At 36.5% G+C, this 25,658-nt stretch overlaps 1 protein-coding gene across 3 annotated transcripts; it reads left to right on the forward strand.

Annotated features, from left to right (window-relative positions):
* Positions 1-694: 694 nt before the first annotated feature.
* Positions 695-25,489, forward strand: stx2b (syntaxin 2b). 3 transcript variants are annotated; one of them, XM_088618710.1, is made up of 12 exons: positions 695-998; positions 5,427-5,501; positions 5,601-5,700; positions 10,301-10,375; positions 10,847-10,920; positions 11,277-11,385; positions 13,915-13,988; positions 14,533-14,670; positions 15,900-16,010; positions 22,401-22,491; positions 23,030-23,087; positions 23,848-25,489. In XM_088618710.1, the coding sequence occupies exons 1-12, from the start codon at positions 969-971 to the stop codon at positions 23,990-23,992; spliced, it is 1,080 nt and encodes a 359-aa protein (XP_088474836.1). In that variant the 5' UTR covers positions 695-968; the 3' UTR covers positions 23,993-25,489. The 3 variants fall into 3 exon arrangements, with proteins under 3 accessions (XP_088474836.1, XP_088474834.1, XP_088474835.1); XM_088618708.1 differs by lacking the exons at positions 22,401-22,491; positions 23,030-23,087; positions 23,848-25,489 and adding exons at positions 16,438-16,544; positions 17,357-21,063 and having other exon boundaries at positions 704-998; XM_088618709.1 differs by lacking the exons at positions 22,401-22,491; positions 23,030-23,087; positions 23,848-25,489 and adding an exon at positions 17,357-21,063 and having other exon boundaries at positions 705-998.
* The last annotated feature ends 169 nt before the right edge of the window (positions 25,490-25,658 follow it).

The following is a 25,658-nucleotide window of genomic DNA, read 5'->3' on the forward strand; positions in this document are numbered from 1 at the left end:
GCTGTGTAGTGTGGCTGCCAAACGTCACCAAGGTGCGTTCTGGAATATCAGCGGTGAATGAATTGGTTCTCTTCCTAAATTTAACAGACCCAATTCAAAGTTACTTTGGAAAGCACACCGCTCAACAAAGGCAGTACATTATCATTAAACATGTTACTTAGGACTATTGCTGTGAATTGGGACTTTATGGAGAGTTTCACAATAACCTCAAACGGATGCTATGTTAATTGCCCACTGAGCCAGGGAATTTGAAAGTGAAATCTACACCCACCAGGAACTTTAGCAAAATGTATGTTTCTTTTCCTGCCAAAATTACAAACACACACACATACCACCACATACGATGTGGTATGCAATAAGTAAGAATCACCTTAAAACGGCTTCCTACATGACGTCCTTTAGGGTATCTCTAGAAAGGCCTTTAAAAAGTGATTTTAAGGACTCTTATTTGTCGAATAAAAGTAGTAATTGTTAGAAAGCACGACTCACCTCGAAAAATGTAAAAATGAATCAAACTCACGTATCACCTCCGTTATTACAACGTGCAGGTCAGGACTGAGTCATACATACGAGACGAATATTTATTGATCATGTGTCTTATTGCTGTGGTGTCCCCCCCAGTGATGCTCGTGCCGTCTCGCAGGGATACGGTTTCCCCAAACGTGCAGCCGGGGAGGCGTGCGTGCGGGTGCGCGATCGTGCCCGCGCACAGAGGCGTTTCCAGGCGATTTCTGCAGTTGTAGTTAAAAGGAGTTTGAGAGACGCCGCCTGAGGAAACGCTGGAGAAGTTGCGGTTTGAAGTTTGGTTTCGGCGTCAAACAAACAAACAAAAAAACCCAAACATAACAGACATCGCCGTGTAGTTCTTGGCTTTGGACGTTTCCTTCGCCTTTCGGGATCCTGGGTGCCAGTGCCCTGGGGGTGTACATGTGTGTGTTTTTGGTCACTTGTGCTGAAACAGTTGTGTGATGAGGGACAGGTTGGCCGACCTGACAGCCGTAAGTAACTTTATTACGGATCGAAATAGCGGGTTAAACTTCATCGATCACATGTAATATTTGTAACATTTAAATCAAAAGTAACGGTATATGTTAGATGGATAGAAATGTAGCGTTAGAACGGTTAAGATTTTCACGTCTTAGTTTTATCTAGTTATCTTGTTTCAGAAAAGGTCGTTATTTTTCTTATTTTTCAGTGTAACGACCGAGTTACTTTGGCCTAGTTGTTAAATGAAGTATAAAGTGGGTTTGGGGAATTTACTTGTTGAATCAGAGGGTTGTCTTCTACAGGCATACACGTATTTGTCTAATTAATGTAATTGTGAGTCTAGCTGTGAACGTTTTGGGTCATTAAGGAAACGGGTTTTATTTTTTTTCATTTCCTAAATGTTAAATTGAGTGCCTCTTTCATTAAGTTTTTGTGTATACATAACACAGGCCTGTGGGTTTGTGAGTTTTCGTGTGTAGTAACGGTTAGTTGTGTCGCTTACTTGACGGTGCCAGTAAACATGTTTATGTGCTCAAAGCATCTTGATTGGATCAGAGCGTGAAACATCTAATGAAACAAGTACACCGTCGCTATTACATAGTCTTACGTGTCGTCCTAACTGTGAGGCATGGACTAAATAAAAACTCGCAAATCACTGGTTGCGATTAGGTCTCTCTAGGCAACGGTGAGACTGTCGACTGCGTGATGAACACGAAACAATGACTGATCTTTGTGGGTGATCCTGCTGTTGCAACGCTAGGAAATTGCATAAGATATAAAATCGACTATTAAACCAGTTCGTCACACTCAAAAGAGAAGTGAAAAGTATACCTCCCCCCCCCCGTCAATAAACTGCACCCAGTCTTAACTGCCAAGGCTAGCAGGAAGACACTTTCTACTTTTCTCCTAAGCAGCGCCCCTTTACGTATTTTATGTTTTCTAATAGTGCCGAAATGTTAGGAGGAGAATCCAGTGGTCAGGGTGTTTGCACCCTGTGACCGCGTGAGTCTTGAGGCTTCCTTTATGCAAAAATATGAACTCGCAAGAGCTCTCAGGAACAAGGGGTGCTTTATTTTAAAAGCGCCGGAACTTGGATTTCAAACTCTTTGACTTTTACATTTTGAATGTGCCTGCATAGCATCTGGCATTACATTCATACTGCACACCACTGTACCATAGAACGGATTGAGATGGAAATCGGACTGGAAGAGGTGTTTTTTTATAGGGAGTTTGTTTTCATCGTGTCTGGAGTATTTTAATTGCTATTACATTGGTATGGTACATCTAGAAATATTTTGCTTGATGGGGGGGGGATGGAAAAATTAGTCACAGTTGAAAAAATATCTAACCTTAAGGCAAAGATTTCTCTCAGACTGCTCTCTTTTATTATTCAAGTAAGACATACACTTAAGCGAGTATGGACATGTTACAGGCCTGTATGACTGCAAGACTACAGATAGTATGCTATTGAAGCTGGGAAGGACTTATTGAGTGCGATCCACACGTCCTAAACGTTACAATACCAAAAACTAACGTAAAATTATTTTATTTTTGAAAAAAAACTTGGGGAAGAAAAGAAAATAAACCACCTTAATTTTCTTAAAGACTACTTTTACTGTATTTTGACTTGCGCTATTTTGTACAGTACTCAAGGACCCAACTGAAATATGTTTATCTAGGCACAACATTAGGGGGAAAAAAAACCCAAAACATGCCTGGTGTCTCCTTCTGCTTATCAGGTGTTTAGGACCCATCAGAAAACCCTCAGTTTTCACTGTGGTACAACAGTATGCTCCAAGATACTTTTGCCAACATGCTACAGCTGTTTGAAGCTTGCATACCGGTTTGCCCATTGTTTCAAGGAAGACAGTGTGATGTGGTGATGTTTGTACAGTATGTGATTAAAGTATGGCTTGCCTCTGATACAGTCTGGCAGCCTGAATGGTGTGATACCATAATCAACAGTGGGGTCATGGTTTGCACTCCTGATGTGTGTGCTATTTGTGCATGCAAGTAACAAACAGAGCCTCTGTTTCTGGCCTGTACTTCTGAAACTTAAAAAAGTAATATTGTTGGCTGGCAACAGACAACATATCCATCAGTATTTTAAAAAATCCCCACGATTTCTCAAGATTTCTGAGAAGTTCTGATGAAAAATATCTGGTTGTCTCTCTGCAAAAAAAAAAAGAAGTGAATTGTATGCCTTTTGCTCTCTGTGAGTTTATGTCACTTAACAGCAAACTTGCTGTGCAGTATATCCTGTGTTATGATAAAAAAATAAGCCTCTTCAGCAAGAATAGCACCTTCAAAGAAGCGTCACAATTGATAACTAAGAAATGTTCAGGAAAAACAGAGTGAGCCACACATGAGCCCATAGGTGTGACATATGACGAATTGAGATCATAGGTACATATATAGACACCCAAGTCTGTTTTTTCATCACATTCAGCTTTGGGATTTTTTCAAAACTTTTCACTTTCCAGAATACTTGTTCTGTAGCAGCAACAACGCAGCAAAAACTAAACTAAAAGAAATCCAAACCCCAAAACACAAACCAACAAGGTACAGTAGATGTAATGTGCTCTTTTGCTGAAACTAGGTTGCTATTTTGTTGACAATAGGTTTCTGTTTCTACCAGTTCAGCAAAATACTGCAAACAACATTAGCTGGTAAGTGACCTGCCCAGACTATTTAGTGATGAAGAGTTTTGACAAGATGTCACAGCAAAGTATAGTTTTACTGTCAATGATTTGACTGGTAATAGTAAAGGACATTGGATTATATTGGAAGTATTGAAGAATAATTAAACAACATTCATTTGTAGTTAATTTTGCCTTATATCGTTGAGAATCAAAGCTAATATTTTTGTATGAAAAGGTTAAAATGTGTTTTTGAGGTTGGATTTACAGACCACATTTCCCATTTCATTCTTTGTCTCTCATTCAGTTTATTGAAAAGAAAACTGGATTTCCCAAGTCTCTCATGGTTGACAGCACTATTTCTGACATTTTAGTTTTAGTTATTTTGTAAAGTAGTTCATTTGTTAGGAATATCTGAAATTCTTCAGAGAAGGTTTGTTTGAAATACCACACTATAACCTTTAAAGGGAGTACAGAAAGCTATGATGTGGAAGTAGAATCCAAAAAGGTTTTTACAACAAAGTGAAAGTTAATTAAGGAATATAGTTTTAAGAAGTCCATAAGGAATAAAATGTGAAAACTTTTATGCTTATTTAAAAATGCCATAAAGCATATTTTACCATTTCTTACTTTAAAACCATATGTACAATTCTTTTACTTTATACACAGTGGCAGATTGAAATTTAGTGCTCAGTTTTTGCAAAATAAGAGTTTGGCTTTAGCTTCTGTCTTTCACTTCAGTTCCAAGATCCTTTTTCCAGTTTCAAAACAGCCCATTATTTCATCTTAGCCTGTTGTCACAAATGTTATATTTCTTTATAACATGAAGCAGGAGATATTACCCAATTGAACTTTGTGAGGCACATGCATTTATAGAGAGCCAGATATGCTCCATTTTATGCTGTATTGTGTGTACATAGTAAAATTCCAAGTGTGAGGCCGTGTCATTCAGCAGTAGGTTTCATTCTTGCATAGCTGGTGAATTTCTGCTTTTCTGCTCAGATAACAAATTATACTTAATAATGTGACTTCCCCTATTGCATCAGGCCTGAACAGACTATTTGCTTTAAAATAGACAACATTTCTGAAACATTGGATGGCCAAATAGTTTATTTGGAAGTCACATTTGTATTTTTAATACTCCTGTTAATTTCAACATCTTGACATGAGTTGTTCTTAACAGCATTTACTGTCACAGCAAATGTTCAGAACTGAATTATTATAATAATAAAAAACATAAACAATAAACTTTATTTTATATAGTGCCCTTAAAGGTGGCTTCTCAAAGCGCTTTACAGAATGACAAAAACTAAAAAGGTTATGCATGATGACAATACACAGTTAGAGGATATGGTAGATGGGGGTACTGAATACAGTAGGAGCAGGGGGGTAAAGAACAGAACCAGTTAAGTAAAGGCTCTTCTAAAGAGCCTAGATTTGACGGTTTAGACAAGGTGACTCTCTGATATCCTTGGGGATAGAGTTCCAGAGCTCTGGGGCATTACAAGAGAAGGCCTATCACCCACAGAGTGTAGACGGGCTTGAGGGACAGATAGGAGACCAGAATTAGAAGAGTGAAGGTTGCGAGGTGGGGAGTAGGGCGACAGTAGCTCAGTCAACTGTCAACTGAGGTGCAAAGCCGTGCAGAGCCTTATAGGTGAGCATGAGGATTAAAAATGTTCTTTATTGGACGCTTTATTTGTTTGACTTTATAACATATTTCTTCTTTTGTAGTTTATTGGGAGTGTTCAAGTTAGTTTTTTTCGAGCTCTTTTAATCAACATTTTTCTTTTTTTCCAGAGCAGCAAATATGAAGATGCTGAATGTAGTGTTGCCATTGAAAGAGATGCGCATATGGATAGCTTCTTTAAGAAGGTGTGTTTTTGACATTTTTTCCCCATAATATCTTGTTGAATACTGGAGCAAAGCGATTCTCTGTCAGTCATTTAAATGACATGTGGATATGTTTTAAAGGTCGAGGAGGTTCGGTCAACTATAGATAAAATTTCCAATGAAGTAGAAGAAGTGAAGAAGAAACACAGTATCATCCTGTCTGCCCCCAATCCCGAGGACAGTAAGTACTGATTTTGCTGCTCTTATTTACTCAGAGGACAGTGGAAAGAATGTGTTATATTTTAGAGGCGATGAGCAGAACATGGAAGGTATGCAAGGAAAGTAGAATATGAGATCCAGCTTCAAACAGCCCAACAATGAAGTTCTCCATTTTGTTTACAAAAACTTCTCCAAGGTTTTACACCTTTGGCCTGTTCATCATTATTAAATTGGTGTTCACTTATGAATTTGTAATCAGCATAAAGAATGTCATCCATGCTTGATAAATGCATAGGTTCGGTCATTTCTCTGAAGTGAAAAGCTGAGGTTTACTACTGTGTCAAGGTGCTGTATGTGTGGGTAGTTTTCAGTTAAATATATTTTGTCATAAAGGGCATTCATAGAGTTAACAAGAACTGTAGATAAATCTTTGGAGCCTCTTGTTTCACACCCCTGTCATAACAGTCTTCCTTTTCACAGGTGTATTCATAACCAAAATATACAGCCAGACCACAGTTCCTGTCTTGCTCTGACACCATGGGAAAGTACATAGACAATTTAGATTCTGGCATGTCACGTTGTCCGTTGAACAAAAACTCTTAGGGAGTGCATCTAATGGAAAACATTGCCCAATGTTAATTCACTGCATTACTCGAACGTGAAGCTTATTATTCTAACATTAAGCTTCTTTGAGTTATACATGAAAACATTGTCAATTATGTTTTTAGGACACACTCATCTAGTTTTCAGATATACAGTATCCGTTTAAAATTAGTTTGTATACTTGCCATTGAAAAAAGTGACAACAGAGCTAAATTTAAAACTGTAGTTTGCCAGATTAATTCTGCTTTCCTTATAAAGAGCAATATATATCCTGTCCTGAACGTCTGGGTAAGATCTGGCTTTTATCAGTAACCATCCTCGGCACCATAACTCAGTTATAATAATATTACAGTACCATGATATATACATATAATATGTGTAACATCTAATATCTTGATGAATACAGTATTACTAAGTGTCACGCACCTCTGATTTGAATTTTTAGTATTTGCTCTTTTTTATTTGATTTGAAGGACAGTCAAAGAGTTAAATTAAAAGGTGGCAAGTATTTATTTGCAGAATTGTATTTATTAATTTGTAATCCATCTTGTCCCTGATTCTTTTTGTATCTGTTCATGATTTGAGTGGCAACTTGATCTGTGAACATTGAGAGCCTTCAGAAAATTTCCTTAAATTAGTTTGTATACTTGCCATTGACAAAAGTGACAACAGAGCTAAATTTAGCTGTAGTATTGAGAGTGGTGGTTTTGAAGGCAGCTGTCTGGCAAAGAAAACAAGAAGTTCTTATTTCCTGTGTAGCATTGTCCTCCTTCAGGAAATATTGTATCTGTCAAAATGCAAATTAGATGGGAAGTTCGGAAGCCTGCATAGGAAACCTGGCATTTAAAAGATTCTTCCAGGGTGGCTAGAAGGAGCATCAGGCCTCTGTTAGAGTTCCAGTAATATCTAAAAGCACTGACAATAGGAGTTGTGCCAGAAACAATATAGAAATTATGTATGAAAAAAATACATTCTGGCCTACTGTTAAAACTGCCAACAATAGAGATTGTATTTATTTTAAAAAATATATAAATAATAAATAATAGCATCATTACCTTTTTGCAATCCAGTTCTGAAACAGAAATCTCCACACTATAAACTTTGTGTTTGATCGATGGGATTTTTTTTTCTGAGCTATCTTCAGTAACATTTAAAATGAACTGGCTTTTAGAGCTTCTTTCTGCATTGGTGTGTAATTCAGAAACGAAGACAGACAGAAATCACAGACTGGACCTTAACCTCTGCTCGCATGCTTATTGTCGTGCTTCAATGAGTGCCTCATTTCCTCAGGCACAGCTTGGACATATTATTTACCTTATAAAATGTCAGATGACGTTCTTTCTTCCTTTTCTGGTTGCTTTTGTTAGGCAGAATATCCAGCTCAAATGAGCCTTTGTTTTCTTCCCCACAGTGCTCTTGAGCAAATTGTGAATCCTGAAATTGAAAATTGTCTAAATCTGATTTTTGTTGTCATTCTTGGAATTGTATAGAAGAAATTTTTTATTTGAGGGTTCATAGATTTGGCCTGGTCTTTTTCAACTTTATCTTGAAAATGTGTGTCTTTTAGGGCTAATAACAGGAGTTTTTGAGTTCCAAAAAAGTGGATGAATCAACAGCACAATTTCTTAAGTAAACCTGATTCCGTTGATATGTAAAAATGTGTTTTTGAAATCTATTGTGTTCACAACATCCCAGAATTCAGGCATGAAATCAAGAAGTAGAAACAAAATTTCTTTTTTGACTGCATTTTTATAGCAATGGGGGATTAATTGTTAACACTTTTGAAAGGGAAGTGAAAAAGAAATGCTAATTGTTTACCAAGAGCTGCAGTTCGGGCTATACAGGAGAATGGAACAGCAGACTTTAACAAAAAAGAGATGAGATGTAAATCATTCCTGATAAAACCTGGGGCACGAAAGCAGGACTTCCAATGTGTGTTCTAAAAATAAAGCTCGTGGTGTGACTCTTGGAGAATCACAAGTTGGTAGTTGTGGTTCATGTCTTTCAGAACATGCTGATCAGAGCATACTACTTTAAAGTGTACATCATGCATCAGGGGTACTGGTCACGGGGGTATTGCTTTGTTACAGTTGTAACATTTTTACGTTTTATATTGAAATCTGTGTATATTCTTAAATCTTTGATTACTACAGAATTTTTCTTAGACATTCCAGTTCTTGCTTGAATTAAGACCTTAGGAATTTGTAGCCTTCCGAGATGCTTTTTGTAGCATATTACACTTGTAAAATTCTTCTCTTTGAATGACTTGTTTGCGAGCCAATAGATAAGATACACTTTTCCATCTGCTTTAGATATAATTTCTCTTTTGTAGTTGTATTGGGTCCTAAGCATGAGGATGGCCTTGAGTGTTTGATTGGAAGCTAGAATACTGAAATAGATCAAATATATTTCTTTCCTTTTGTAATGCTGTCCTCAAATAATTCTAATATTTCTCTTGGAATGGTATTTCATTCTAGAAATGGTATGATGCTGAAAGAAAACTGTAGTTTGCCAGATTAATTTTGCTTTCCTTATAAAGAGCAATATATATCCTGTCCTGAACGTCTAGGGTAAGATCTGGCTTTTATCAATAACCATCCTCTGCACCATAACTCAGTTATAATAATATTACAGTACCATGATATATACATATAATATGTGTAACATCTAATATCTTGATGAATACAGTATTACTAAGTGTCACCCACCTCTGATTTGAATTTTTAGTATTTGCTCTTTTTATTTAATTTTAAGGACAGTCAATGAGTTAAATTAAAAGGTGGCAAGTATTTATTTGCAGAATTGTATTCATTCATTTGTTATCCATCTTGTCCCTGATTCTTTTTGTATCTGTTCGTGATTTGAGTGGCAACTTGATCTGTGAACATTGAGAGCCTTCAGAAATTTTCCTTAAGACATTTTCCTGCAAGGTACAGCAGCCCTCGCTAGATTAGTGCTGTGTTAATAGAATGGCATTTATTTCTTCCCCTCGTCGTACGCCCCTTCATTCCTTCTTTGGCGTTTTGATCGGAAAGCAGGACCCATTTAGCTGAATGGCCTGTGAATGCCGCATTGTCAGTGCCTTGGTTTAAAGCGTTGGTCTGATTGAAGGATTCTCGGTGCCAAGCGTAAGAAATTATATGGTTTCTCACCTGAGGCTGTTAAACTTTACAGGCTGGAAACACGCTGTTTTGTGTCAGTTCTTCTACATGGACGCCCTGCAAGGGGTACTGATCCTGACTCTTCATGTCTCCATGGGGATTTTCAAAAGGAGCAGGGGTGTTATCGGTGTCTTGACCAAATGTCCCCCTGGCCTTTACCAATCATGGCCTCCTAATAATCCCCATTTATGAATTTGCTTCATCACTTTGTTCTCCTCCCCGTTAATAGCTAATGTGTGGTGAGCATCCTGGCACACTTCGGCTCCCATTACATTATCTATGTGTTTGCTGCACAGTGGTGGTTTTGGAGGTTAATTTCAATTCCCTGTAAAGCACTTTGAGTGGAGTGTCCAGAAAAGCACTATATGAGTATAAGGAATTATTATTTTTATTCTTAGAAATGTAGTAATACGTTTCCATCATTGATAGCTGAGCTGATTGATTGTTGAATAAAGGTAGCTTTTATGCACCACTCTTGAGTAGGTTACCATTTTTTTGTCATCTTCTCTATTGGGACTTGCTGCAGGGAAACAGATTTCCTTTTGTGTAATCTACCGTATTTTCTTTAAGCACCTAAAAATAAACGTCATGCTAAACACAAGACCTGATTGATAATGTTGATTTTTGTAGAGAGCATCACAAAAAAAAAAAAATTCTTGTCCTATTCAGAAAGACAAGATCAAAAACTGTTCTTTTATAGTTTCCAGGACCGTTTATTAGAAGTTCACATGTATTTTGCATGGGGCAAATAGCACTGAAATTGCTAGAGTTTTTAAACTGATCCGTCTAAATCTATGACCAATAGAGCAAGTTCAATGATTTTACTTTTGTTTATTATTTGTTTTCTTGTTTCTCCAGAGACTAAAGAAGAACTTGAGCAGCTTACCATCGAAATCAAGAAAAATGCCAATGCTGTTCGAGCCAGGTTAAAATGTGAGTTAAGACATTTTACCATTTAAAACTAGAGAAGGTGGATACAGAGAGCTTTGTGTACACAGCAGTCTGAATTTGATATGCAAATACCTGAAACTGAAACTTGTCCTATGGGGTACACAAATGCTGTTTGTTTGTCACTGTTAAACTGCTTGATGTCATCTAAATCTCTGTTTATTTTCAAACTATTGGAGTATTCAGCGAATATATTGATGACTTTTGTAAACCAGCACAAACCATTAAATGGTGTTTTTTTTTCCCTCGATACCAATTATTTGTGCCTTGACTTTAATCGAGGTCCGGTGTTCATATATGTATAGTCTCTCTCTGCAAACAATTTTTCACACTAAACTCTGATATCTAGGATATTTTCTGATGATCAAACAATGTTACATTTTAAAATTAAAATGTTAGAATATTTTAAATGTGTTGCTTTTCCTCTCTCAAGACTCGTTTGTTTTAATTCAACAGCAATGGAACAAAACCTAGACCAGGATGATAATGCAAACCGATCATCAGTGAACTACAGGATACAGAAAACCCAGGTTAGAAAATGAAACCACACATTTCATTCTCTTTCATAAAGTACCTCTGTACCCTGTTTTATTTTAAAGTGGGGTTGTAGCGAATGTGGGAACTTGTTTTGGTTGTCAGTACATTTATTTTTTTTAAAGCAATAAGTGTGTTAGAGTGTAAATATAATCAGTGCAATTTCAAATCCAAATTACATTAAAAGCTATATACTTTTAAATAGGCTTTTGATAGCTTTATACTTTCTAAAATATTATAAGTGTATCTCGGACTGTATTGCAACCCATGAAAACTGTTTTGTTTTTCTTCAGTTTGAAATACTAAACCGTTATTCGTCAGCCATGACAATGTGTTTTGTTTTTACCTGCAGCACACCATATTATCCCGGAAGTTTGTGGAGGTCATGACACAATACAACGATACTCAAGTATCATTTCGGGAGAGAAGTAAAGGGCGAATACAGAGACAGCTGGAGATAAGTGAGTGGAGATTCATGTGAGCACTGTGGGAGAACATGCTACAGGTGTATGTGAATAATTTCACATTTGACGGGAAGCTCTTGAAATTATAACTCGCAATCATAATCTCTTTTGAGACCATGCAGCTTGCCACTTGCATCTGCATTCTTGTAAATTGACTGAAGATAGCTCATCTTTGAAGATAATTTTTAATGATTCGAAAAGGGGATATTTTATGTATTGTTCGGATTTTATAGCATTTAGTAAGTGATAGTGATAGATGAGTGAATATTTCAATTGAGAAGTTCAAGAATGTCAACTCGTCTACAGATGGTAAAACGTGCGTTTTGTGCTGAACTCTGGGAAAGACGATGTGCAGCAGGAGACACCTGTGTTTATGTTGCTAGGGTAACCGTGTGTGAGACAGCTGGGATTGCGAGTGCTCAGCAAACCCAAATAAGCTTATCTCATTGCGCAGGAGTGTGCTCTCTTCTGTGCTGCTCCCTCTTGTTTCTGGGAGACCACTGTCTGAGGCCGAAAAAAAAGATTGATTTCTTACAACAATATTACATTTGAAGTCAGCAGAAAAATTGTAATTGCTCGAAACAACTGTGGGGCAAAGTAAAATAAAAGTGTCTTATGAAGTTCAATTTGGAAAAACCTTAGTAACAGACTTTTCTTAAAGTATTCTAATCAGCGCTAGGCTTAATACAACTCGGAGACTCCCTGTGTTGTCATGCTTGGCAATATCAAATCTTCTGCAACGGGTTTCTGAGCTCATCCCTTAGTCATTAGAGGAAGAGCTGGGACTCTTTGTGTGCCTTTCTCCGATTCAGGAAGTCATTTTAACTTGTCGACTTTCACCTTACAGTATGGTGGAAAAAAAACATTCAGTAAAACCTTCATTTGAATAGATGGCGATGAGGGATGTAAAAATGTTGACTGCTGTTTTACCGTGTTTTCTTGTTTTAGCACAAGTAACCCAAATCTGTGAGAAACTGAGCTGGTTTGTTTTCAGTCCCCTCTCTGAAACAGGCTAAGCCCAGGAATACTGCTGTCTGATGAATTATTGCACTAGTTCTGCAAAGTGTAAATGCTACAATGATGTATACGCCCTGCTGGTATTTAAAAAATGTAAAGCATAACTTATAATAAACGGACAAAACACCAGACAAAATATTTTCTATGAGACTTTAACAGTTACTAGTGTTTAGTACTGTATATGATAAACTGACCATCATTTTTTAGCCATTAAAATATCAAGCTTATTGTAGACATCCTCTCAGAAATGAAATCTTTGTGGTTTTATAGTGTTCCTTTAACACAGTATAAGTTCCCTATTCCAGCCAACTTCAAAAGCCAAGCAGGTTAACCCAGGTGACTTCTTCAAATCTAAATGTACAAAAAAGTAATACTTCTGTAAGTGATGAAGCTTAATTTCTTTTAATGTGGCAGTTTTTATTTAATGCATTGGTTACTCATTTATCTGCACTATGTAATGTATATTATGTTATATGCCACACAGTCCTGTAGTTTTCTTTTTGTGAAACCATGTAGAGTGTCATGAGTTGCCAAAAGAAACACCTAATCCCTCCACATTCAATGCGGGGCACTTTGCTGACGGATGAAATTTCAGCTCTCCATTGCAGAGCACAATTGGTTTTCTCTGGTAAAGCAGTCTCCCTCCCAGAGACTGTACAGCAAGCAGAGATGGAGCTGAAGGCCATGTGCTCGGCTCAGCCGGCTGACTGGAAAGGTGGCTTGTTGTGAATCCTCCCCCAGTGGGCAAGACTTGAGTTTCACGTAGGAGGCCTCAGGAGAGAAGGCCCTGCTCCGGTGTAATTAAGGATTCATAAAGGGGCTTAACTTTTCTGTCAGGTAAAAGCCAAAAGTCAGTATTTAGAAGAGATCTTCAGGGTTGTCACTTTAGTTTGCTGCGTGCAAACAGCTGCACGATCGTCCTTTTTCTGTTGCTGTTCGTATTGCAACTCGGGATCCTACAGCAGCTCCCTGTAACACTCCCAGCTGAATCAACAACTGGTCCCTTGAGGTGGAACGAGGTAGCCCTTGTGTCTCAGTACATCACCCCACACAGATGGTAGTCTGTGGGAACAGTTGTTTGATACAGTATAATGATAGCTTTGCTTTTGAATGGAAAAGCAAACTTACTTTCAAGCTGATATCGAAGAGGTTATGATCCTCTCATCTCAGACTGTTTTTCAGAATTTTAAATTCACTTTTCTCCTATGGATCCTTTGTAAAAGGTTCAAAGACAAACGTAATTAGATGCATCTGGATAAATGTGTTTTATTTTTTTCAAATGTGAATACCCTTTGATTGACTTTGTTCTCAATGGCTAAGAAAGTAATGGTTCTGTCAGAGTTCTTTTGATATTTATATTATTTATCTTACTAGAGGTGATCATAAATGTAGTTATTTAACTGCTCTCATCAAAATAATTTTAGTTTCTAATTCTCATTTATGTTGAATATAACAGAAGATTGATCTGTTATTGACTTTGTTAAATCAATTTTTTTAAATCTTATTTAGCTGGAAAAGTTACAACAAGTGACGAACTGGAAGACATGTTGGAAAGTGGGAATCCTGCTATTTTTACATCTGATGTGAGTCCCCCACATAAATGTATTTACAGTACTTGGCTATAAATGCGTTTTTTTAAATTAAACATTTTAAACTCATACTGTAATTGGAATATAATATTTTTTAAAAAAATATTAGGTATTGTTTTAATTACTTTGTCATTTGTTTCTTTCAAGTTGTGCCACTTCAGATAACTGATTATCATTGGGTTTTGACTAGGGTCCCAAAAACTAAATTGTTTTATTAGTATTCGTTCAAATTAAAAGAATTTGCAGCGCCCTCTGGTGGATGTTTTCTTTTATATTTAACCTCAATTGTTTTTGCTTTTGTCACATCTTAAATACTGAAATGAGTGAAGAAAAGTCACAATTTTGTGGTTTTGTGTATATCTATAACATTGATATATATGTTATGTATATAACAGCTTAAATTGTCACTTTCTTTATTAAATGGAAGAACCGACTATTCTTTCTGACTCCATTATTTTATTTTAAAACAACAAATTATTTGTGTTTGATGCTAATTTATTTAAAATGTTAATTAAAGGCCACATTAACTTATTTTCAGATCATATCAGACTCCCAGATCACTCGCCAGGCTTTAAATGAAATTGAATCCCGACACCAAGACATCATGAAACTGGAATGCAGCATTCGGGAACTGCATGAGATATTTACGGACATGGCAATGATAGTGGAGACACAGGTACTACTTTGGAATCTTATCAGAGTTATTGTTTCCCATTGAATAGTATTACGGTAATCAACTTCTTACAAAGAAGTCAATTACAAAGACCACGTTTGACTAATTTTGTTTCTTAACAAGCCCTTAATACCAGAGCTGAAAGCCACAGCCACAGTCATAACATTGAGCTGGAGCATGTTAGCAGAGGACTGAGGGAGCACTGTCCTGCGATGGCTTATTTTGGGGTTAAAAACGTACTATGGAATCTGTTGGTCTTGAAGTTTGTGTTCCTAAAAGGTCATTTTGACTTCTGCGGTAATGCAGCCACATTAAGTGGTGTATTACAATGTGTAGTACTGGCAACGGTGCAGTGAAGGCAGCGTCGAAAAAGTTTTGTAATGATTTGTGTTTTCTGAATTGTGTGCTTCAAACCTGGCAGGTCTGCAATGCCCACAGGTAAAGATATTCTACCATTTCTGATGCCCATGCACATACATTGAGCCCTACAGCATGCCATTGCTAAGCAGTAGAGCTTGCATCTATCCAGCCTCTCAAAAAAAAAAAAAAAAGTTGCAGCTGACAGAAGCTAATAACATTTTGGCTATGATTAAATATGATTCAAAACATGTTAATACCTAGTGTATTAAAGAAATTGTCTCCCTTTCCTTCAGTCCTAAGGTTGTGATAAGGCGTTTTAATTTGACTACTTAAATATGGTTTGTTGAATCCATACAATACTCATAGAAAGATCTTCAGGGAGGCTAAATTATGACTTCACTTAATGAAGTTTATCTCTCTGGGTTTGTCTTCATAAGCCGCATTCAAAGCAGTGTCAGCTGCTATTTCACATTCCAAGAAAATGTGCATGCTGGAAATGGACTTTCATTTATCTCACATCTTTCACTCAGTGTAATTGATCGAGAGTGGGTTGTCATGGCCGTATTTCTGTTTCATTATTGTTGCTTACTTTTGTCTTTGGCTGATTGTCAGTACATGACATCCATTTTTGGCATCGATGAACACATGTGCCGTCACATTTGATCAATTCTGTGCCTATGTCTTTTTTTTTTCCTCCCGTTAAATAATTATCATCTGTCCACTAATTGCATAAGATAAGTCTAAATATTTTTTTACTCCAAAGAATTTACAACAAATCTACTCTAATGAGTTGTAATTTTAGCATTTTGTATTGTTGTCCATTTCTAGCTTCAGGAAATGTGGTAATACACGCTTCTTGTTTCTCTTTTAAGGGGGAAATGATAAACAACATAGAAAAAAATGTAACTAATGCAGCTGAATATGTAGGTCGTGCCAAAGAAGAGACTAAAAAAGCTGTGAAGTACCAAAGTAAAGCACGACGGGTAAGAACTTAAAATGATTGTGTCTGCTTATTGAAATCCATTTATTGTTGAATACATCAATGCGGAATACAAGTGCCCATGTTATGTGTCCTCAGTGTTTACCAGAAACTCCCACGGTTAAAAACAGCTTAAACTGGCAGTGCATAAAGTTTGATTTTCCTCCAGTTTTAATTGGTCTGCATAAAAGACTAAAAGATCTTTGTAAAGCACCATAAAACATTATTGCAAAATGGTGTGCTAAAAATGTGCATGGTAAACTTGAGTTTAGTATCTGATCACTGTTATTGCTGTTTAATGTATAAATGTGACTAACATGTGCTGGTCTAACACTACATTGCTCTTGTGCAGGTAGTAATAACATTGTATGTGCTGTACTATTGAATGCATTATGTATCATGTATAACAATTTTGCTTTTCTTTTTGGCAGAAATATTTAATAATTGCCATAGCAGTGCTGGTTCTCCTCGGCATAATTGCACTAATTGTTGGTCTGTCTTTGGGACTTAAATAGGTCCCTCTTGCTCGCTGCACTAGGTAACTATCAAAACACCACTGCTTGTATCATTTTCATTGCTGTGTACTCTTTTTTTAAAATACTCAATGCTTTTCATCTTGCATATGACAGAAGAAGAATAGTCACCTGAAGTTTAGCATTAGAATTACTAGAGCATTTCATAATAACTTCAGCTTTATAACATGTTAATCACTAGATCTAGACTATAACATTACATTTGTTTACGTTATCGTGTGCCGTCTAACACTGCACTGTGTGCGATGCCCTTTTGAGAATCTTGTTAAATGCAGCTTCTAAGCAAAAACCTAACAATAATAAAACCCTAAAACATTGCAGCTAAAGTCTTGCCTTTTGTGTCTCCTGTGCCCTTCCTCTCTGTTTGCAACTGGTCCATAAGCTCTATTTGTGTTCAGCCCGCAATGAATTATAGAGCCCGAGAGTAGTTATGCCCATAGTGTGAGATTCTTGTAATTTAATGTTAATGTTCTAGAATATGTTACCTAGAGAATGTCACGATTCAAGCTTAGTTGGCATTTATTACAGGGTTTGCCAGTTGGCTTTGATGAAATATTCTCTATATTTAATGTTTTTAAAAAGCATAAGCAAAACAATTTTAAAACATCAGCATGTGTTTGGTTCCCTGCGAGTTTTATGGCCCCTATTTTTCCTTGTTTGTGTGATTTTGGACTATAATGAGTGTATTGCTTGCTGTATGCAGTTTGCCCTTGAGCTCAACTGAGCCTTCAATATGACACAAGTTCAGTGGTAATGCTTGCATAGTACTTTTAATAAGTATGCTGAATTTCTCATATCCCTTTCTTTCTTTTTACAGAAACAGTTTATTTTAGCTATATGTGTAGCTGTGGCCCTCCTCATTCTAGCTATTATCTTAGGAACGACCTTGTCATAATACCTGCCCTCCCAATGGCCATGGAGGGACATCTCTCAAGCTACACAAGCGACGAGCTTCTCTCAAGACTCTGAAACGAAAGCAAAGGTTCTTGAGAAGCTGTCCGATGTTGAGCTTCGCCTGCTTTGCTCAGCAGCATTATTTCAAGTCTCGAGCAGGGAACTTGCACTCCGAGCAAAGGATTTGTATCCCAGCAGAAGCGATCGGTTTTCCTGTGGAGCACTTGCCTCTCTTCTTTATTTCAGTCATCTGAGCAACTGCCGTCAACCCTTTCTGGGCCTGTAGAAGATAGCAGAGCTTTCGTTGTCACATTCCGTTACCTCGGGCTTCGTTTTCTCACTCCAGCTGTTCCATTGTCTCTGTTGGCCTTGGCTAAACAGTGTCATTCTATGTAGTGATAAAAAGAGGTTCTGTTCTTACAGCGGTTCAGACTCTACTCTCGCACACCAGCCCTTCACCCCTCTTTTTAAAATTGATCACTTCCGTTTTGGGATACCTAATCTTTTACAAGGTTTGCACCTGTTGCACACTTAATGTTTTTTTTTTTTAAGTTCAGTTTCATAGCGATGATTTCCTTTACCTTAGAAGTTGTGCCTCTCTTACAGAAGATGATATGAATGTAATTCTTTTTATTAGAACTCCACTGCAGAAAACACTCCCCCTGAAGCAGAAATGTATAATACAGAGAGCCTGCTAAATGATCTCCTGCTTACCAAGCCATATTTTAGAACATTACATCTATTAACCAGAAGGTGTAAGCTGAAAAAAATAGATGTTTTGTATTAAATATTTTATGTAGCTCTTGATGTTTTTAAACCTATAAATAGCTATAACTTTGCACAGTACAGGTGTTTTTTATTGTTTTACTAAGCCTTAATATTGATAACTGTGATTATGATCATAAAATGCCTGAGAAGTGACTGATGAATGTGGGGTTAGAGAAAAGCACTGTGCAATATTTGTACAGTAAAGCAATATAATTTATGAAGTAGTCTTTTTTACACTTTTTTTTTACATTGTAACATGAAACAAATCAAAATTCCTCACTGTGTATTAGATTGTTTGGTTGTTATATAGACAAGTAGAAGTATCATATTAAAAGTTTTACAAATGACAAATCCATGAAAGTTTTTTACCAAAAAATATTTTTCTCTTGAAATTCTGTGGCATAATTTGAACTGGTTTTGCAATTTTTAAAGAAAACAAAGAATGCATTCCCAGATTTTGTAAAAGGTATATTTTTAAGGGAAACATTAATAATCACTGTGAATATACAGTATCTAAACTACCTTTGCTGTTCCTGTTCAGAGCAGTACAGATATAGCCAGAATTAATTTCTTAGAATTGGATTGCTTCTTTATGTATTGAGATGTATAGTTTCTTAAGCATGCCTTTGGTTAGATCTGCTTCTGTTTGGAAGCTGGTGTGTTTCTGTCTTATACAAGCACCAAAGTTCTCTTTAAGGCTCTTTCATATAAATCTGCATTGGATGAAGTCACATTTCTGTGCATTTGTGAATCCAGTTATCAAATGTTTCTTGTTACCAATCAATGCTTTACATTGTCACTTTTACTTAGTGATACACCGTTTTAAAATTTTGGAACAAAAAATCACTATGGAGACTGGAAAAAATAAAGATGCTTTTTTAATATTTGATGTTTTATTTGGGAAGGGGGTTGTAGGCTTTAACCTGTAGCAGGTGTTAATGATATCCCAAACTGGTACATTTTCTAAGCTTGTGTTTTTTCAACAAAACTGCCGATTTTCACCAGGTAGCGGAACAAAATTCATATTTATTTTTCCGCCTTGCTTGTGGTCGTGTATACTTTTGAGGTTTCGCTCAAAACCTGTGTGTGCTTCCTTATTTGTACTCCAGAAATACAGGGTGCTTTTTTATTTGTAGTCCAAAAATTGTGTATACTCATACATATAGTCCTACCTGTCCAGAGTGAATTTGGGAGCCTGTACCAACCCAAATCATGCTGGGGAAGTGGACAAATAAGACCGAAGCTATATAGGCTAAAATTGGTTAATCAATTTGTATCAGTTGATGAGCTGTAAAAGTGGAAAATTAAGAAGGGCAGATATTTATGTATTTCTTAAAAATTCGAAACTATCCGTTTCTACATTTCTCTACATTGTCTAACTTGTTTAGACAGAAACAACTAACTGGAATATATGCAAGTTTCATTGTGAAAATGGAGCCCTTTTGTTCTGTGTTTTAAACAAGCCAAAAAATGAGCGTTGTTCCAACAGTCTTCTCCAGCATATTTTCTTCAGTCGTGTCGTGTATTTAGATTTTAACTTCACATGAAAAATAAGATAATCCTCTAAACAGTGTTTCATTTGTGTCTTCATTTTTCATCCCTTATGCCATGTTTTTTGTTTGTTGTTTGCTTAATTTCCTTTGGCCTTTTAACAGACCACGATACAAGTTTTCTTATTAGGGTATACTCACACCTAAATAAGAAGGTTTACACTTTTACAGTCTCTGGGTGTTTTAAAGAATAGTTTAGGAGGCAGATGGAAGATAAGATCATTTCATTCCTTTTCAACTTAAAACTGGTTTTCGGTTGGGGGTTATTAAAGTAACCTAAAGAGGGTGGAATGTTATCTTAATAGTTCTGTTACAAGGTTATTTAAACCTTTGGCAGACTGTGCAAAATGCTTTCCATAACATTCTCAAGGATGTGTGTGTGAGCTGTACAGTGTGAATCTGTTGTTGCTGGAGTTCAAATAGTAGGTAGCCTGTTTGTAATGTTATTACGATCTGTGGGTTGACAGTCATTTCTGTCGTGTACTCCTGTGGTCGGAAGATGAATTTTTTAACTGCTGCTATCTATTGTATTTTCTCACAATGCTGGGTCTGCCTACCTTCGACATTCCTCAGAATACACATGAAAGTGTTCCTTTGTCTACTGTGTCAAGTTCTTTGTGCTCTTAGCCTTTCTGATGAATGTCTTTTTTCTACATGTTGTCTGATTTAATTCATGAAATGCAACTCCAGGTGGAAATGTTTCAAGTTTCTAGGTTACATTTACTATAGTATACCCTGGGTTACTTGCAGGGTCCAGTACAGTAAAGAGCACAGAAAATGGAATGTACCCATAGGACAAAATAAATCACACAAAGTAAAGTGGTTGGTAAAAATGTGAAACTTCTACGGATATCGGTAAATTTACATGATGGTTGCCATTGTTGTACCATGAGTTTATTTCCACTTACAGGTTTGTAATCTTGTGTAGATGTTGTTTCGACCTTCTCCCTTTATATATACACTGGTTTTCTTCTTCATTTGTATCTGCAACAGAAAAGATAGTCATGGGTGCATGTGCCTTTTCTAAAACAATTATTTGTGCAATGTTCTTGTTTGTGTAATATAACTCCTTTTATTATAGTCTCATCATAATTCACAGTGTGACTTGTTATAGTCTAGTGCTGCAGTACATAACTATTTTAAACCCATGTCTCTTCTTGGTCCTTCTACCAGAGTATAAAATTAATACTATTATTAATAATTGAGCCTGTTATTGTACCCAGTGTAATGTAACAATGTATCTATACAGTACCTTATTACATTGTTTTGTTAGCTATAAAATAGATGTAATAAACAATTTTAACTACTCAAAGATGTGCTCCATTTCATAAAGTTGTGTTCAGTGTTTTGAAGCTACAGTTTATTTTTAAACTGTTTTTTTTTAATTTAAGCTCTGTAAATTAATCTGCATGATGGTTAAATCAGGTGAAAAGTAATGGGAAAGATTTAAAAGGACCAAGCAGGCCATTGAAGCTATTTATTGCATTAGAATCAGAACATTTTAAAGTTAGATTTCATTCCATGTGAAGGAAAATGTGTTCTTGGAATAATATAACATTTTAAACATTTTCTGTTTGATTAGAAACTCTTAAATTCGCGATTCTTTTGTTTGCATTTTTATTTATACCTTATACAGTAGTTTTAATGCTTTTCTTCTTTTTTAATATTCTGCTTATACCATTACTTAATTTTATAAATTATTTCATTTTTTTTTTGTATGTGTACAGTATAAAGAGTACATCCAAGTACTTGGGATTCCCTAGAATTTAGTTTTTCTTCAGGTGTCTCGTATGTTTTATCTGTTGTTTGTAATAAACAGCTTTTAAAAAAAAAAACAACAACACAAGGACCTTGAGGGTGTGTAATGGCGGGCAGAAGAGCAAGTGTTTGATTTCTCTGTCGTGAAGCATTGAAACTGTTAGATGCTGTAACCTTTGGCAACTTCCAGTTCTCCTTTCAGCAGGTCTGTCAGATGAATCCGCATTTCCCCCAGGCTTTGTTCTGACCTTGACTGTCAGTACAGCTTGATCCAATCTTATTTATCATGATGAGAAAATTAAATGAATGTAGGAAATGCCTCATCAGGAAAGGCCTGCCATCCTTGCATTAAAATTTGCATTTGGAATATTGCTAAAATCTAAAGCAAGTTTATCACATGATTTCTGTACAAAATGATCTGTACAGTATATGATTTGCCATTTTGGGTTCATTCACCAGTTAAAAAAAAAAGTGTTTTCAGTATGGCTGCTGATATTTCAACCTCTTTGATAACCCATTCAGAGTGTAGGTCAACAAAGCGTGGCATTATTCACACTATCAATAGTGTTTTCCTATAGGATCCCTACAGTTGGGATGACCAGACAGAAGAATGGCAGGGGAAGTTTAACAAAGCCTTGGTACAGAGGTCATTTGCGAGTCATTTTGTGGCAACTTGAGTCATTGTCATTGAGTTTTTCTACAGCTGACTTTTGGCTGTGGAAGAACGTGTGCTTATTTTTTCATGATTCTGGCATGAATGTATGAGAACACTTTCTTCAATCCAGGAATAAAATGAAAGCTTCCCAGAAGCTAAATAAATCTTTTCATATACATTTCAATTGAAGACTGGACAGCATTCCTATTGCTCATCCATTCTGCTTGTATTTTAAGATTCAGATGTCCTGCAGGGCTAGAGTGGTAGAGCAGGAGCTCACCAGGAACAGACTAAAAGAAAGAGTGTGCAACTTCCCTTCAGAGTACAGTAAGTGTTGTTGTGCAAAGTTCATTTGTTTAACAAAAATGATGTAAACCGAGGAGGAAACAAAAAAGAATGTGATAAAATGATGCCAAGCATCTGCCCGAAAAGTAGGATTGTTGGACACTTGGAATGTACAGATTAACCCCTTTATTGATGGGGAGTGCTTCCAAATACAAATTAAGCAGGACCTTCCTGTCCCTTATGTGGTATACTCAGACTCGGCACAGTACATTTTGTGTGCACAACTTGTCGTGATCTTGAATGAACTGAAGAGAACAGGTGAATCCGTTACGATCTTATCAATGTTTTTATCCGTTAGGTTTTATCAATGTGTATCCAATTTCTAGCACATTTTTAAGAAACGTGGAAAAGTTTAAGTATTTTGCAGTTTGGTTCACAATGTGTCAAAAAAGATGACAGTTATGATGTTATAGCATTGTTTCTTGACTAAGTACAATTGTCAAGAATGTAGGTATGCTTGCTGAATGTGCAGAGTTGCACTTCCCTCCCTGGTGTCATAATTTCTCATCTCGTTTTCCAGTTTTTGTCTCTATTCATTGCGCTGCTTCCCGGATCAACACTGGGACATATAGTAAAAGGTGATGCATGCTTCTGAGAAGAAAAACCTTGTACGCATCTGGAGGTGCTCTCATCTTGTAATCTAAATTCTACTTGTAGCAGTGATTGAAAGGGCTCTGGTGCCTTTAATGACAAGAATGTTTTTGTTGCTGCTTTGTAAAGTTCCAGAGGGCATAATACTGTGCAAGTAAGGATATAAACCCTTGAAGAAATGCTTTTGTTTGCTGACACTCAGGAAAATTTTGTGTTCAGTTATGTTTGTTTTTTTAGCAACTGAGCATAACTCTGCTACCATGTCAGCAGGAACATCAGAATTGTCCAAATCTCGTGAGAAGGATTCGAAATGCAACACATGCTGATAGTTCCAATACTCATAAACTGGGATTTAGCAGCTCTCAAAATAATTATGTAAAAAAGAAAAATAGTATATTATAGCTCTTATTTTAACCTGTCAAGTCTAGTAGTTTTAGTGGTCATAGTTTTAATTCTTCACACAAGATAGTCACTAATACTTATTCTTATTATTTGTGTGCAATTACATTTCAGGCTTTAAATAACAGTATATTCTGCCATAGAGTGAAAAATGTACAACCACTTTGAAATCACTGTACTATATATTACATTTAACTACTCCTTGTAACATTCTTTTGTCTAGCGTTTAGTCTTACAGTGTGGTTTATTTCCAGGAAATAGAGACATTGTGGGGGAGAGACAGGTAATTTAATAAAGTGTCAAAGCTAATGCCTAGCTTTCCATTACTCAAAAATATTTTTCCTGTAGTTTTCTTCAGGCTAGCTGTCAGAGAGCCCTGGAGAGTGAAAGTGATGAACAGAAAATCAAATTACATTCTCAGCTGTCAGGCCTTGCTCCTTGGATGAAACCTTTAACCCGAAACACAGCTCTTGCACAACCAAGCCATCATTGATTATAGAGACCAACAGATGCAATGACAGAGAGTGTACAGTATAATAGCCATTGACAAGGTCTGGAATTTATATAAGCAGAATATTTAAGTCCGGCTGTGAAATCAGCCAAGTTCTTTTTCCTGGCTTATTTTTGCAAAACCACATTAGTGAATCATTCATCAAATTACCACTCTTTTCAAAAATGTTTGAGGGAGGGAAATGCACCTACAGGCTCCGTGTTTCAGCAGTGTGCAGACTGAACTTTGCAGTTTGTACTATAGCTAAGTCATTTTGGAGCACTGTGGTCCTCAATTGTAAATGGAAATTGGGTTATACAACGCAAGTGTATGTTTCACCATGTACTCTCACTAAAAGCCTTCAGAATTCAGAGGGAATTCAGGAAACTGCTATGATCATTCATAGTTTATTATTGGTGAAAAAAGTACAAGACTACAGAGTAATAAACCTGAAAAACAGCAACAATATCGAAACCACATTATATTTATTATGGTAATTTTACGGAATACCCATTAATTGTTTATTCGCATTGCTTTGGTTCTTTGTAATGCAGCTGTGACACTAGTGACTTAGTTACACAGACAGACTGCATTTGCTTGCTATTAAATGATATACACAGCCATATACTGTGCATGCAGGAATGGCAGATTCAGTAAAGGTGTGTATTAACACCTAAAGAGGAGACCACCCTGCACTATGAGAGCAATTCACTTTATCTGTAATTGTATACGGATTCTTAGCTCCATATGGTCACAAAGCTGACTGCATCAGACACTGGGTCTGTCTCTGCAAGGAGCAGGAATGATAACTCTTTCAGTACTCTCCAGCTGGATTACAAGGCTGCTTCACCTTACAACTGTGGTATTACAAATTATAAACAGGATCAGATTGCAAACTACGGTGATAGGATTTTGACTTAGCTTTGCTACGATTATCTGGCAAGGTAGAAAAAGGACCACAGTAATGTCTGTGATTCTTTAAGGGATCGAGATTCAGAGTATATACAGTAGTTTGCATGGCAGATGTGTTGTTGTCCTAACTTTGTTTGGCAATGAGCTGCAGCTTGATTGTGAACCAAAGCATTTAAAGTCAAATGTATTTTAAGTAGTGCACGGTATGTATTGTCTACAAAATGAGGGAACATTGGAAGAGGAACAAAGAAGGATGGAAAAATGAACGTTTGAGGTAAGATGTGATCTTTTTTGCTTTGTGAAAAAACAGTATTGGAACAAATTCATTTTATTCGTAGGGTGTGCTTTGCATGTGATCAAAACAATGGGTAGTGACAGATTTCATATCATGTATTCAGCTTGAAGGTTGAACTTCGCGTACAAAACTGGCCAACTAAACTGATGCAACTAAATTGTACTTTTTGTTTCTTTGTTCATTTCAGAACTTTAGAAGAAATGTTTTAGCATTGCCTCATGGACCATAAACTCTATCTCTGTCAACATTCTTCCTCAATGAACTCAATAAACTGATTTTTGGCATTTGTATAATACCATTTGTGTGATCTGTTCAAAATTGTAAAATAGCTCATTAATTCTTTGAGGATTTTTTTGTTGATATTGATTTAACAATTTCATGCTAATTTAGCTTTCTGACAGCTTAAGTCATTCTTAACCTATTCTTAGCTTAAACCAGTCATTCTTGAACTCATGTAAAGCT

This window comes from Lepisosteus platostomus, chromosome 24 (assembly GCF_059453375.1).
Source record: "Lepisosteus platostomus isolate fLepPlt1 chromosome 24, fLepPlt1.hap1, whole genome shotgun sequence".
Taxonomy (NCBI): Eukaryota; Metazoa; Chordata; class Actinopteri; order Semionotiformes; family Lepisosteidae; genus Lepisosteus; species Lepisosteus platostomus.